General features: G+C 41.9%; 1 protein-coding gene and 1 long non-coding RNA gene across 9 annotated transcripts in view; one reads left to right on the top strand and one right to left on the bottom strand.

Annotated features, from left to right (window-relative positions):
* LOC112160028 overlaps positions 1 to 14,195 on the top strand; it is a 375,093-nt gene that overhangs the window by 272,824 nt on the left and 88,074 nt on the right. For 2 of the 4 annotated variants that reach the window (XR_002921586.2, XR_002921585.2), the window contains exon 5: positions 12,869 to 12,981. The exons of the other annotated variants lie outside the window; for them this stretch is intronic. This is a non-coding gene — a long non-coding RNA (uncharacterized LOC112160028). The remainder of the gene's footprint in view (positions 1 to 12,868; positions 12,982 to 14,195) is intronic. 4 annotated transcript variants of the gene reach the window in all.
* LOC112160026 (rho GTPase-activating protein 6) overlaps positions 610 to 14,195 on the bottom strand; it is a 118,765-nt gene continuing 105,179 nt past the window's right edge. For 2 of the 5 annotated variants that reach the window (XM_024294335.2, XM_024294338.2), the window contains exons 8-14: positions 13,116 to 13,266; positions 12,884 to 13,032; positions 9,858 to 10,037; positions 6,775 to 6,866; positions 6,466 to 6,692; positions 6,290 to 6,361; positions 610 to 4,565 (exon numbers count right to left, since the gene is read on the bottom strand). In XM_024294335.2, the coding sequence (XP_024150103.1) occupies positions 4,027 to 4,565; positions 6,290 to 6,361; positions 6,466 to 6,692; positions 6,775 to 6,866; positions 9,858 to 10,037; positions 12,884 to 13,032; positions 13,116 to 13,266 (1,410 nt within the window). In that variant the 3' untranslated portion in view covers positions 610 to 4,026. Of the gene's footprint in view, positions 4,566 to 6,289; positions 6,379 to 6,465; positions 6,693 to 6,774; positions 6,867 to 9,857; positions 10,038 to 12,883; positions 13,033 to 13,115; positions 13,267 to 14,195 lie in introns of all 5 variants that reach the window. The other 3 variants (XM_036215453.1, XM_024294337.2, XM_024294336.2) reach the window with 3 other exon arrangements.

The following is a 14,195-nucleotide window of genomic DNA, read 5'->3' as shown; positions in this document are numbered from 1 at the left end:
AAAAAAAAAAAAAAGAAGGAAAAAAACCGCCAGCTGATTTCAGAGGATCGAGTTTAGCATTAGGCTACCAAAGCACTTAGCTAACCACCATACAAAAGAAAATATTCAGGAAAATAATTCAAACCTGCTGCAAAAGGACTGTAGGATGGATGAGTAGAAAGAACCATAAAATTCTCTGAAAAACAAACAGACGACAATGATCGCAAATCATAGAAAAGAATAAGACATTTAAAATTTTGAGTCTTGCAATCAAAGTTTATCGTAAGCTGGAATGTTGACTGTTTACAAGCTCTGGACTAAGTGGAGGGGGCGTGGACTTCCAACACGCTCACTCCCAATTGGTTGCCATAGCAATGTTAATGACTTGGATCAATTATTTCTTACTGACGCCACCCCATGTATTGCGAAAAAATGGCGACAAAGTCGACTTCATTTTGTAGGAGCTGAAAGTAAACCATTTACTATAGATGACATCACACTCACTCAGTCCAGTTCTTACATACAGTCAATGGGTGGAACTTAAAAAAAAAAAAAATTACATTATACAATATCAATTAAAAAAAACTAGATCCACAAACAATTAAATAGTAACTTAATTTTATGGAGAAGTACATTTTGAAAACATACTGCAGTAAAAAAAAAAACTAATACTATTAAAATACTAATGAAAAATATTGGGTCAGACTCGTTTGTAAACTTTAACATATTTAATCCCATTGTAGCATACAATCTGTTGACAATGGCACGCCGTACAAAAGCAGTTACAGGACAACCTGGACCCGGTTAAAGCCCACCAAATTATAAAACAGTCTGGTAGAGTCACCAAAACATCTTAGGACCACAAAGGAATACTCACCGTTTTCCTCCTTATGAGTACAAATGAATACACTGTTTATATATACATATTACAACACATAACAGAGAACAAAGCAATCAATATTAGGACTTTTTTTCTCTCTTTAGAGCGGGACATATGGCACGTTTTCATAGAAGGTGCTTGGAGTCCGGTTGGTGGGTTTCCATGGAGACGGCAGCAACATGCTTATGTATGACAGAAGATGGCGCCATAACCACAGCTAATCTCAGGAGGCTCTCGTCTCTGGGCTTCCAGGAAAAATATTGGAGGAAAAAGTGAAATATTTGCCAGCAAATACTCACTCCTGACTTTTATATGAAGTGAATAGGGATGGTCGACACAGTAACCTTATGTGGCATGTAATAAAGCCTTAAAGTATTCTCCAAAAATCAAATGAGGTCCATTGGGAGAGGAGGCATAACTAGAAAAATCTGGGTGTTGTTTGGCTTTAAATGAGAATTTCAATGTTTTATTCTAAAAAATACAAATCAAATAGTCGTTTAGTTTGTACTCTATGGCTTTTAAATACACATACAAGTGAATATTGGTTACTAAAGTGGTACCAATCTGTACAACAATAGATGGACTCAGATTCCTGTTTGGGTTGGATCTCACTGGATTGAGACAAATCCAAATTAAGGAAATGGATAGGGAGCTGCTGTGTTGTCACAGGTACATTCACAAGATATACACTATAAAATGCTCAAATAGTTTCTCTGCCAATGGTTTTAAACTACTAACAGAAATTTAAGCCCAAATTTTAGTCCAAGTCATACCAGTTATTCCCCCATGAAATCGCAGGTTTTTGTTCCAGTCACGTGACTTTTCCGGTTTGTCACAAAGTATGGGTATGGATCGGTAACGGACATTCTTCGGCCGCATGAGCCCCGTATCTGTGGTTTCAGCGTATTCGAGGAGGTCCCAAACACCGATTTCAATGGAGATTCAATGGAGGACTGGTTACTGACAATAACATTCATTTGGAAATAAAAAATAAAAAAAAATTCTGCAGGAATTCTTAGTGCTTATCTTATTACAGGCTTTCCAATTCTCCTGTTAATGGAGTTTCTGGAATTAAAAATAGAGGACTCATTTTTGTTTAATTGGTGGATCAGAAAATGTCACAAATTGGGAATCTAATTTCCTGCCAATGTTGCAAACTTTCAACCACATTTTTGTTGGTACTTTTCCAACATTTTATGTGACTGTCCAACACATTCTCACTCCCAACTCACTATATATGAACTTATGGGGATCTCCTCGGGATGTGGACCAGTACTGGTCCAAGAGCCACTTGGTACCGGACCACAGAACTAATCAGGGGTTGCCAACCCTCTGGACACAGACAGAACTGGTCCGAGAGCCGCTTGAGAATGGGCAACAAATACTAATCGAGGTCCCCAACTATCGGAACGCGGATTGGTTCTGGTCTGACGGTCGGTTGCTACAAGACAACAGACGCTAATCAGGGGTGCAATATTCTGGGGAGGCTGACTGGTTCTGGTCCGAAGGCACCTTGGTACAGGGCAACGACTGCTAATCAGGGGTCCCTAACCCTCAGGATGCAGACCGGTACCGGTCTGAGGGCTGCTTGGTACTGAACCACAGACTGTAATTAAGGGTCCCCAACCCACGGGACGTGGACCAATACAGTCCAAGAGCCACTTGGTACCTGACCGCAGAGCTAATCGGGGTCCCCAACCCTCGGGACACAGACAGAACTGGTCCGAGAGCCGCTTGGGAATGGGCAACAAATGCTAATCGGGGTCCAGACCCTCAGGACGTGGACCGATACTGTTCCAAGGGCCGCTTAGTACCGGAGCACTGAGCTAATCGGGGGGAGCCCAACCCTCGGGACATGGATTGGACTGGTACCGGTTCTGGGTCCTGAGGATTGGGGATGCGTGATTTAATACAAACAGCTACAAAGTTAACAAAAAAAAAACAAAAAAAAAAAAAACGACAAATTGGGGACAGCAAAAACGTCAAGAAGTGATGTGGAGTGGGTCTGACCCATACGTCCATATGTGATGGGTTGGAAGTGAGAATGTCTAGGACCATCAGTCAAACAGAAAAGTTCCGTCAAATATTTGTAGATATCGTGGATTTTCTCATGTCTTAAAAAATATCTGTTCAACTAATCTCCCTGAATAGTTTTGGTATCTTGGACCCCTCTGAACCGTCCTCGGTTTAGTTTTAAGACTGACAATGACTTCAATGCCATTCCAATTTTTGTCTTAATTCTGTGTCAACTACACTCTATTCCAAGATGAAAACAAACCACTCAGTGCAGGAATTTATAACAATATGCACAAGTCTTCTTCTATTTTCCACTGAATTGTCTTTAACATATTGCATTGTTGGCATAAGCAGTCAATCGAAATATTTGTAAGTAGGCTCCTACTTTCCCTGTTTAGTTTCAGTTATTGACAAATAACTTTTTGAGCAGATGGAGAATAAGACAACTATTCCAAGTACGTGAATGTTTCCTTCCCTGTATACTTTGTTCAAGCGATACAAGTCGAGATTAACCAAAAACCTGTGGATTTGATCATAAGCCTCAATCTGACTCAACTCAGTGAGACACAACCCAGAAAAAGAGCCTCCTCAGTTTTCACTTGGAACCAAAAAAGCGCAAAACAAACAGAGCAGTCCAAGAAAAACCTGGAGTAAATAAAGAAGCTTTGGCACACGGCGGCAGAGCCTGAAGGTGAAGCCTTATGTGACACGGGAACGGCCGTCTGACCACGTCTAGGTAGATACTTTAAGGCAAGTTTGTATTCTACACAACAAATTCCATGTTGTGTCAATCTATTTACATCATCAGAGTTGAACGTTTTTACCCAAACACGTGACTTATTTACATTAGACATTTAGCAGCAATGCATACATGGATGTTTTTTTTGTGATTAACTGACAAATATTTATATATATAAAAAGAATGGTTTACTACAATGAAAAGAAAGACAAACTGATAACGTTTGGAATGAGGTATTTCTGGTGGGCAGCTAAAGCCCCTAACGTTACGATGGACAGCACATGAAGGCTAGAAGCTAAACACACGAAAACACAAGATACTAGTAGTGGCTTTTGGGGGGAGGCAGCAGCTGCACACGTAAACACCGACCACATGGGAATCAGGACTCAGGGAAAACGTCGCAGGGTACAGTTCACACCAGCGTCTCTGGAAGCGTGTCGGCATTGTCCGAAGAAAGCAGCTGCCAGATCTGCCAGCGCTCCCTCTGCCAGTCCTGCCACTCCGAACTCTGCGGCGCCATCTGCGCCTCTCTGGCCGCGGCCGAGTTGCTCTGCCGAGGAGGCTGCTGGGAGAGCTGAGGGGAGCTTTGCGAGTTCGCCAGTCGGTGATGAGCGTTGTACGGGGGAGGGGATTGGTTGAACATAGAGGGGACACCTTTCCCAGTGTTCACCACGCCGTGAGATCTGGAGTTGGGGGTAGGTCCGTGTCCGGCAGGCCGCTGGACGCCGTGCCTGCTGTTGAGGTTTGAGGTCAACTGGAGGCGCGGATGTCCCGCCTCTGAGGGAGTGCCGGTGCACACTCGAGTCACGGGTGGGTGCGGTCTGTACTCAGTTGTTCCAGGTGTGGTTGGTGGTTGTTGTACAGATGTTTGGTGCTTGACGTCACCGTGAAGTCCATCAAGACCTTCCTGTGAGCTGCGGGAGCTTCCCTCTGACATGTTCCCATGCGACCCTTGGAAAAGAAAGGGAGTCAATGGCACATTTTTTTAAGTTCAGTAGTCTAGTAATAAAGAAATGTCACAAAGAAGAACAGTAGCTACTTGAAGACTAAAATCCAGATGCAGTTTACCAGATAACCACTAGGGGCTTCATACCCAAGCAATTCCACGATTGGAGGATCATACAACAAACGTAAAGAGGAAATACCTCTAACCCCCCTTTGAACCCATTACATAATTAACGCAGTTCTAACAAATGGAAGTAGATGTGCATAAATATATTGCATAGTTGACGAGTTATGATAATTCAAATAACAACAATGGAGATAAAGTTCTGGTGGTAAAAGGTTAAAAAAAAACACTGTTGACCCTCTAAATCTGACAAAAATTATATTATGTTACATTAATAGTAGACAATGTACACATTTTTTTTAAGTTAAAGTCAAATATCTAGGTAATTATTGGTACGATTTCTAGATTTTAGAATGGATACCTAACTCTTGTTCTTGTTTTTAACAACTCGCTACATTTGGTGTCAATTACTGGGATTAAATGTATGTTGAGGAGGGGATGGGTACCAGAACTTGTTGCCAAGGGTTACCAGTACAGACAGATACATGTTAGTTACTTATATCCTAGTTCTGATGTACATACAATTCTAGTCAACCATTTTGCCTATCGAGCGATTGTAGGCGGGCTCATATCAGAATGGGTGGGACCATGAGGGTGGGCGGAGCTTCAGTCAAAAAGACTGTACTAAACAGCAGAAAGAGTCTAAATCAACGACCTGATGGATATGTACAATTACTAAATAAAACCGTCGTCGTGGTGACTAGTGGTGATAAACGTTTACTTCAGTTTGAGTAAAAATGGAGATGCAGTGCCGACTGTCCGACACATTCTCACCCCTGACTCATCACATATAGAGGTATAGTTCGGGCCCCCTCATCACTTTTTGACGTCTTGGGTGTCCTCAACACAACCTTTTTTGACATGTTCCCTTTAAATCAGAGGTCCCCAACCCTTGGGATGCAATACCGGACGCAATACCGGATGTGGTACCGGTACTGGTCGCAATAACGGACGTGGTATCGAACGCGGTAACAGGTTGGGGCTGTGGTACTGGTCGCAATACCAGACGTGGTACCTGACGTGATATCAGACGTGGTACCGGGTCAAGGTACCGGTACTGGTCCATTTGGCGTCCTGAGGGTTGAACACCCCTGATTAGCATCTGCAGTGTCTGTGTACCAAGGACCGGTAGCGGTTCATGACCCGGAGGTTCGGGACCCCGGAATTAATGGGAACAGCCGGCATGTCAAAAACCGACTGGTTGGGGACACCCAAAATGTCAAAAAGTGGCGCGGAGGGGGCCCTAAAAGTACGTCCATATATGAAGAATTGGGAGTGAAAATGCGTTAGACTGCCAGAAGGAATGAAATTAAGTGTCTTAGTCACATTCTCACGTGCTCTCTTTCCCCTTGTGACGCTGTATCGTCAAACTTCAATGTTTTTGGAAAAAATCTGGCACCAGAACCATTTCAAAACCCATGGTTTGGCATCGGATCCAATCCAAACGGTACCCATCCTTACTCTTTTGTCAATCAGAGTCCTAAATTTACCTAGACCATCTAATCAGCAACACCTATAAGAGTCGTAGATGAAACGTGAGTGAAAGATGTTAAAGATCAGGCTACAGCACCTCAGTTTTAGACGATCACACTCTGAAATGTGTTACCTGTGTATGACTGGCTCTTGAGTGCAGGTTTGAGAGTACTGTGCCACGTTCCCCAAATGTTCGCATGTTCTTCTGAAAGAAGCATATTGCTATTTTTTTATGATAATAAAGTGTATCAGTAAGAAACTATCTTTGAAGAAATGCTCAGAATGAATGGATGGAGACGAGGAGCTCACCTTTGGAACCCCATGAGTCTGTTTCAGACTCCTTGTTCCAGCCGGCCTCCGGGACATTGGCGAGCTGTTCACCAGGTGAACTCCCGGGTTCTCCTCTGCGCTCGCTCAGCACCGGGGAGTTGTTGTCATAAGGAGACACTTCTCCGCTGGATGCTTTGTTGGAGTCGGTAGATGAATGGCGCTCGCTCAGATTGAAGGGTTCCTCTGACTGCAGGAGGTCAGGACTCCTGAAGACAAACACAAAGCTTGAGGACACTCCGAATGTCAAAGAAACACCGAGGCACTTAGAGCTCCATGAGGGCCACTCACTGGGAGGCTTTTCTTCTGAGAAGGTAATCAACCACATCCGGGTCAGTCTCCAGGAGGCTCATCAACACTTCATTTTGCAAGTCTGGGGGCACCTTTAGTGACACAGAAGTAACAAAGTCTTAAACACATCCACGAAAAACAACATTTATCTGCTAAAATTTTTGTTTGCCTCTCTAAAAATAACAGAACTCCAACAATTGAAGACAAAATGTTACAAACAAACCTAATTTCATAGATATTTAATCAAATGTATTCAACGTTATCCTTTAAAAAGTCCATTAGCTGAGCAAGTTAGGTTCCTATTTCAGACAAATGGACCAAGCACCAAATTTGGCATGAATGTACTTTAGGATCACGTTTTTCAAAAAAGCACATTAGACACAAGAAAAATCCCATATGTATATCCCATTGGTCAAGATGGTGGTCGTTTGTAAAAATGGCAGCTATTTTTAAAGATGGTGACCATTTGTGAAGATGGTGGCAATTTGTAAAGATGGCGGCAATTGGTAAAGATGGTGGCCAGTTGTAAAGATGGTGGCCAGTTGTAAAGATGGCAGCTCTTTGTAAAGATGGTGGCCAGTTGTAAAGATGGCAGCCCTTTGTAAAGATGGTGGCTATTTGTAAAGATGGTGGCTATTTGTAAGGATGGTGGCAATTTGTAAAGATGGCAGCTCTTTGTAAAGATGGTGGCAATTTGTAAAGATGGCAGTTCTTTGTAAAGATGGTGGCCAGTTGTAAAGATGGCAGTTCTTTGTAAAGATGGTGGCAATTTGTAAAGGTGGTGGCCAGTTGTAAAGATGGCAGCTCTTTGTAAAGGTGGTGGCCAGTTGTAAAGATGGTGGCCAATTGTAAAGATGGTGGCCAGTTGTAAAGATGGCAGCCCTTTGTAAAGATGGTGGCCAGTTGTAAAGATGACAGCCCTTTGTAAAGATGGTGGCTATTTGTAAGGATGGTGGCAATTTGCGAAGATGGCAGCTCTTTGTAAAGATGGTGGCAATTTGTAAAGATGGTGGCAATTTGTAAAGATGGTGGCCAGTTGTAAAGATGGAGCCCATCCATCCATCCATCTTCTTGGCCGCTTATTTACAAAGCTTTAGCTGGATTACTGCCTCCCTACATTTGTGAATTACTTAAACACAGAAACCTTCCCTCCCACTCCCTACGATCAAATGACCAGTTGTTGTTGTCTGTCCCATTTGCCCGCACAGAGTTTGGGAAGAAAGCATTTGTTAACGCAGCCCCCTTGGCCTGGAACATTTTACAAAAAGGTTGGAGACTAATTGAACTCCCATCATTACAGGTTTTCAAGGCCAAGCTCACAGAAAAACAAAAGTCAACAGAATGCTGTAATTGTTTCTTTTAATCACCTTTCTATTATTTTAATCCATCATATTTTATGACTCCAAATATTTTAGGTTTATATGTATTGCTAACATGTAACAGCATTTTAAATGTTTTATTGTCTTAATGTTTTATTGTCTTAATGTTTTATTGTCTTTATGTCTTGATGTATTTTTAACTGTGGCTGCCTCTTGGCCAGGACTCCCTTGCAAAAGAGGTTTTAAATCTCAATGGGACTATCCTGGTTAAATAAAGGTCAATAATTCTTCCCTTTTCGGGGTCGCGGAGATGCCGGAGCCGATCCCGGCTACTGATGGGCGAAGGCGGGGTACACCCTGGACAGGTCGCCAGTCTGTCACAGGGCCTCAATCACACACCCATCCACTCTCACATCCACACCTAGGGGCAATTTAGAGTCACCAATGAACCTATGAAGCATGTTTTTGGACGGTGGGAGGAAGCCGGAGTCCCCGGTGAAAACCCACGCATGCACGGGGAGAACATGCAAACTCCACACAGAAAGGTCCCAGCCGGGAGTCGAACCGGGGCCTCCCTGCTGTGAGGCAAGAGTGCTAACCACTGCACCACCGTGCAGCCCAAGATGGAGCCCATTTGTAAAGATGGCAGCTCTTTGTAAAAGATGGTGGCAATTTGTAAAGATGGTGGCTATTTGTAAAGATGGTGGCAATTTGTGAAGATGGTGGCTATTTGTAAAGATGGTGGCTATTTGTAAAGATGGTGGCCATTTGCATAGATGTCGACTTTTTGTAAAAATGGTGACCATTGGTAAAGATGGTGACCACTGGTAAAGATAGCGGCTTTCTGTAAAAATGGTGACCATTGGTAAAAATGGTGCCCATTGTTAAATATAGCCGCCATTTGTAAAGATGGTGAACATGGGTAAAGATGGCAGCATTTTGTAAAGATGGTGGCCATTGGTAAAGATGGCGGCTTTTTGTAAATATGGTGACCAATGGTAAAGGCGGTGACCATTTGTAAAGAGATATTCAATTTTCACTGAAATATTCAATATCAATTTGACCCAGTCTTAAATACGGGCTGTTAATGCACAAAACGCAGTCCTTACAGTTGAGGGGTACATACAAAATAATATTATATGTATATTATATATAAATATTTTATTTAAAAATCTTGAATGTACTCATGACTAACATGTTTTTCTAAAAGATGGGATCCAAAAGTACGTTCATGCAAATTTTGGTGTTTGTACAACAAAAATGTATGGTTATTTTAATAACTGGCTCCACTATTTATTTTGTGAAGAGATAAAAGTAAAGAAGAAATATTTTCATTGACTTTACTGATGTATTTTTCTGAAGAGAATCTTTGTGTACACGTTATAAAAACTGATTCAGAGAGTCCAAAGTCCTGTCCACAATGATTTCCACTCTCTAAAGCTCTGGGAGTACAAATGATCTGAATCCTAACAAACCCAGACATCAGCGAACCACAACGAAAACCCCCAAATGTCATTTAAGAAACTGGAGCTGCCCTCAAATCTGTTTGTATTCACAAAAACCCAACCAAAACTGTCTTTGTATTATGGAGACCAACCATTTTCTCCTCATGGAAATCTTTTTATGTTTGCCACAAAACCAAAGCCCATTCAGAGAGGTTTGTTGTCTGCTGAACCAGGGGGTTGTTTCTTTGTAAACCCACACAAACGTGTGAGTCTGAGGATGAGTGTGTGCGTGTGTGCTGAGTGGGGTCACTTCACTGACCATGAAGAGTGATTGGTAGCTTGCAATCATCTTCTGCAGAACAGCGATCACAGCCGTGCTCTCCTCCGCTCTGGCTGAACTCTGGACGCTGAACTCCTTATCGGAGTTCTTCTGTTTGTGAAGCAGGTTGGGGCCGAAGATGGTGGCGAGGTTTAGCGACGTCATCTTGTTCCCCGTGATCTGAAATTGACATGTACACGATTAAGCGTTCAAACCGCTCTTGACAACGTTCATACAAGCAATCGCTTTCAATGAACGTGCAACTTGGGTTTCCATTTTTGAAACTCGCGTCGTCATGCGTCGCTACACACATTCCTGCGATCGTTTTTGGACTGTACCTACTAAGCCCTTGCCCCCCCAATTGAACAGATATTATTAAAGGTTAATGCTCGACAAAGTGTGCATTATCACATGATGTTGAAGCCTGAATCGTCCTTCAAGTTGCATTGGACGGTTGCTTCCATGATGTGCGTTAATTTCTGATAATGCTCACTTCAGAGGGCATTATCCCGTTTATATCATGGTCACCTACAAAATAAATAAAAATTTATGAAAAACTTTTACACAAACACCAGTGCTAAAATTCCTTTTTTGGGTGTTTAGGGCCCACCCAATCATGTTGATACATTTGCAACGATTCAGTGATTATTTTGGAAAAGACCCGGTCCTGATTTGTTAGAGTTCAAACAGTCAAAAAGTCAACAGCAGTATACTAAGCCATATAATTCAAACTATGAACACTCCAGCAGATTTACTACATTTCTGTATAAATTATGTCAAGTTGTTGCCAACAGCCACCGCCCAATGTAACTCAACACCAAAGTTTTCGAAAGTATTCCCCATATCCCTTAAAACAGACATTCATTTCACATCTATTCCAAATGTCATACAAGCTCCATTTGTCTATTTCCTGTCCACTTTAATCCCTTCCCACTTTCAGTCCCACAGGAGAGATGGGAACCAAAAACAAAAAGGTCCAGAAAGACTGACAAGCAACCTCGCAAACTAAAATGCAGTAAAACTGTTCTTAATCTCAATTATGGGAGCCATAAATCCGTACTAGGAAAAACATACAATTCCATGAGTCTCTTGTCTTTTAAAAGCACAAACAGTCAAAAACAAATCCATCAGTGAAACACTTTAAACAGTAGCTTGTTGTTAACTTGTATCATAGAGATTTTCAGGAACAGCAAACAGAAGTTGATATTGTACATATAGACACTAAAATAAACTACAGATTTTTATCTGAATAGGTTTTAAGAGTTTATATATTAGGTAAAGGCAGTGAAACTGGTGAGGACATACTTATCATAATTGAATTTACCACATCTGTTTGGAAGCCTTTAATCCACCTGATTTTTACACATTCCAAGTGTCAAATGACACAACTCTTTACCCAACATTCTAGAGCGAGCAGAAATAGAAAGTTCTAGTCTGATCTCTGAAATCAACCTTTTATTTGATTTAGGTTCGGGAATTTTAACCCATTTCCCGAGATATTGAGATATGCCACAATCTTGTTGTACATTTTTAATGGGGATTTTGAGAGTCACGAGAAACTGAGTGGTTAGAGTTTAGAGACTGGTGAAGTACTTTATGATCCGAGTAGTGTTTGTACAGTGCTAAGTAAACTATGTAGATCAGCGGTCACCAGCCGTTTTGAGGCCATGGACTGGTTTAATGTCGGACAATATTTTGACGTGGACTGGTTTGTACGAGGCTGAAGTTGGCAATTGATTGCCCAATTTGTGAGACTAAAGGTAATCTTCATCCTATGTAAAATATCTGGTTTAAACTTTCTTTGTACCCTAGATTTGGTGTACGATCCATTAAAATGTGATACACATTTTCCCATAATTCATAGCAGTCAAATAGAAAAAAACTGTTGTAATAAATCCACATTTGATGTAAAGACACCTGGTTTTTATCTATTAAATGCAGATTTCTTATCCTTTTGTTTCCTCTCTGGCACTTTTCTGCCAAAAAAACACTTTTTTTATCCATTAACTTTGCAATCTTAGAGGCTGCAATTTATCTGTCGAAGCCTCCGCTTTAACAAAGTACCGGATGGTCTTTTGACATGTGACCGAGCGACTTGACACGAGTCAAGAATTAGTCAGCTGTTATGGAGAGAATATAGTAGTTTTCTAAAATAAAACTTCTTGGAAATAAAATGGAAAAATGTAATTTGTGTTTTTTTTCCTCTTTGACCTAGTACCACTACACATTCTCACTCACAACTGGTCATATATGGATTATGGTTTGGGCCCCCTCTGCGCCACTTTTTGACGTTTTGGGAGTCTCTAAGTTTTTGACGTGCTGGCTATTCCATTAATTCTGAGGTCCCAAACCACCGGGGGGGCGGTTAGTACTGGGCCACAGACCCTAATCAGGGTTTCCCAACCCTCAGGATGGCTTTCGGTATCGGGACGCAGACCAGACCGGTATCCTAACTTTGTACGGGCATCTGGTACCATGTCCGGTACCACGTCTTGAGGGTTAAGGACACCTGATTTAATGGGAACAGTCAGCATACCCGCTACCTTGGGAAACAGAACCCGGTAACGGAGGCAGAACCAGTACCAGGTTCTGCTACCAGTATTGAGTTAGAGCACTAATAAGAGGTTAAGGTACCGGTACTAGTCCCAAGGGTTTGGGAAAACCCTGTTATATATATATATATATATATTACCCTGTCTATGGCCCAGCACCAAGTGGCCCTTGAACTGGTAACGGCTCATGACCCAGAGGTTGGGGACACCTGATTTAATGGAAACAGCCAGCATGTCAAAAAACGACGAGTTTAGGTCACCCAAAATGTCAAAAAGTGATACATTTGTTGGGTACCAACTGTCCCACAGCCTGGGGGTTGGGGAACACCAATCACTTCATTTGGTAATTTAACCCCAATGAGGCAGAAACAAAATCCTTCTAAACATCTGTTTTGAGAGGGGTCGCTGCCTTTGGTTGACTTTAAAGAAGGGTAACTTTTGTTAAGTGTTTTTTTAAAGGGGTTGTTGTCTCACCTCCTCTCCCTCTTTGTCATGCCGGTCGTTGGCGTGGTCGGCCACGTTGGACAGGAACTCCAGCAGACGGTAAAGAGTGTCACTGTTGCAGGCAGGAAGTAAGTAAATCAGAAGCTGGGTGACACTTTGTTGCTCTTCTGGATCCAATGCTGCAAATCCGAAAGAGAAGTTGAAAGTGAAATGCAAAAACCAACAAAAGGAAAGAAAACGTTGACAGCGACTGTATCCTTACGTGTGGTGTTAATGAAGGGCGTGTAGAGCTCCTTCGTGAGAAGAGGGTCAGGCATGTCTCTGAGAAACTCCTTGAGCAGGGCGGCCACATCGTGAATGCTGTGCTCTTCGTCCAGCTGCACATCGATGCCGCGATCAAATTCTTCTCGCAGCTGAGGAAAGGGCGCAAAAATGCAAGCAGAAAGAGAGGAAGAAGGGGATTCAACAACATCCTCTGTGCATCACAATGAACATTATGCTCATTCCAACACACACCCAAGGACTAGCCCTTCCTTTTGTTCCCTCAAGAGGCCTGGAAGATGCAGCCTTTGCAGTAATCATGGCCATCTGACCTTTGAGATGGCTCCCATTCCACACGATGATGGATTGTAGGGATGTACTTGCTCTAATGCATACTAATTTTCCAATTACAATAAATTTCTTGTGATACCTCTTCCAAACAGCTAAACCGCCAAATTCATGTTTATGGAAAACTGACAGATTAAAGATGAGATCAATGTTTTTTACGAGCAATTTGGAGAAAATCCTTTTTTTAAGACAAAATACTGCATCGTTCCTCCTAACTTCCCATCCGTGACCTTTTGAGTCATGAGATTAGATAACTTTGACAGTTTATAAACCAAGACTGTCAGAATTGTTTTTCCTCCAAAATTGAAGAGCTAAAAGCTCGATCTTATCGTGGAAGATAAAAAGTTTGAAGCATAAAATGGAATTTATCAAAAACTTGAATCACAAGGATTTTTTTAAGTGTCTGAAACAAAAGTATTCGACTTTGAGACTAGACTACAGATCCCTAGTTTAGTTTCTATTCATTATGTGTATCAGATATGTTCATAGTCAGAACTTGGAAGCACCTCATAAAGAGTGAGTAGAGTCTAAAAGAACATTGAAAATCCTCAACAACATCAACATCTCAGCAATAGGAGCTACGAATCTCAAAAAAGACTCTGTGGACCAACCAAGTTTACCAACCAGACAACCCTTTGGCCATGTGTAATATTATTATCACATGGTCATAGGAGAAAACCAAAACTGTAACACCAAAAACCAGCCGTAGTTTCCTTCTGTCACAAGGAAGGTT

The sequence above is a fragment of the Oryzias melastigma genome, linkage group LG2 (genome assembly GCF_002922805.2).
Source record: "Oryzias melastigma strain HK-1 linkage group LG2, ASM292280v2, whole genome shotgun sequence".
Lineage (NCBI taxonomy): Eukaryota > Metazoa > Chordata > Actinopteri > Beloniformes > Adrianichthyidae > Oryzias > Oryzias melastigma.
Note: the sequence above shows the minus strand (reverse complement) of the source record. Positions and strands in the feature narration are given on the sequence as shown.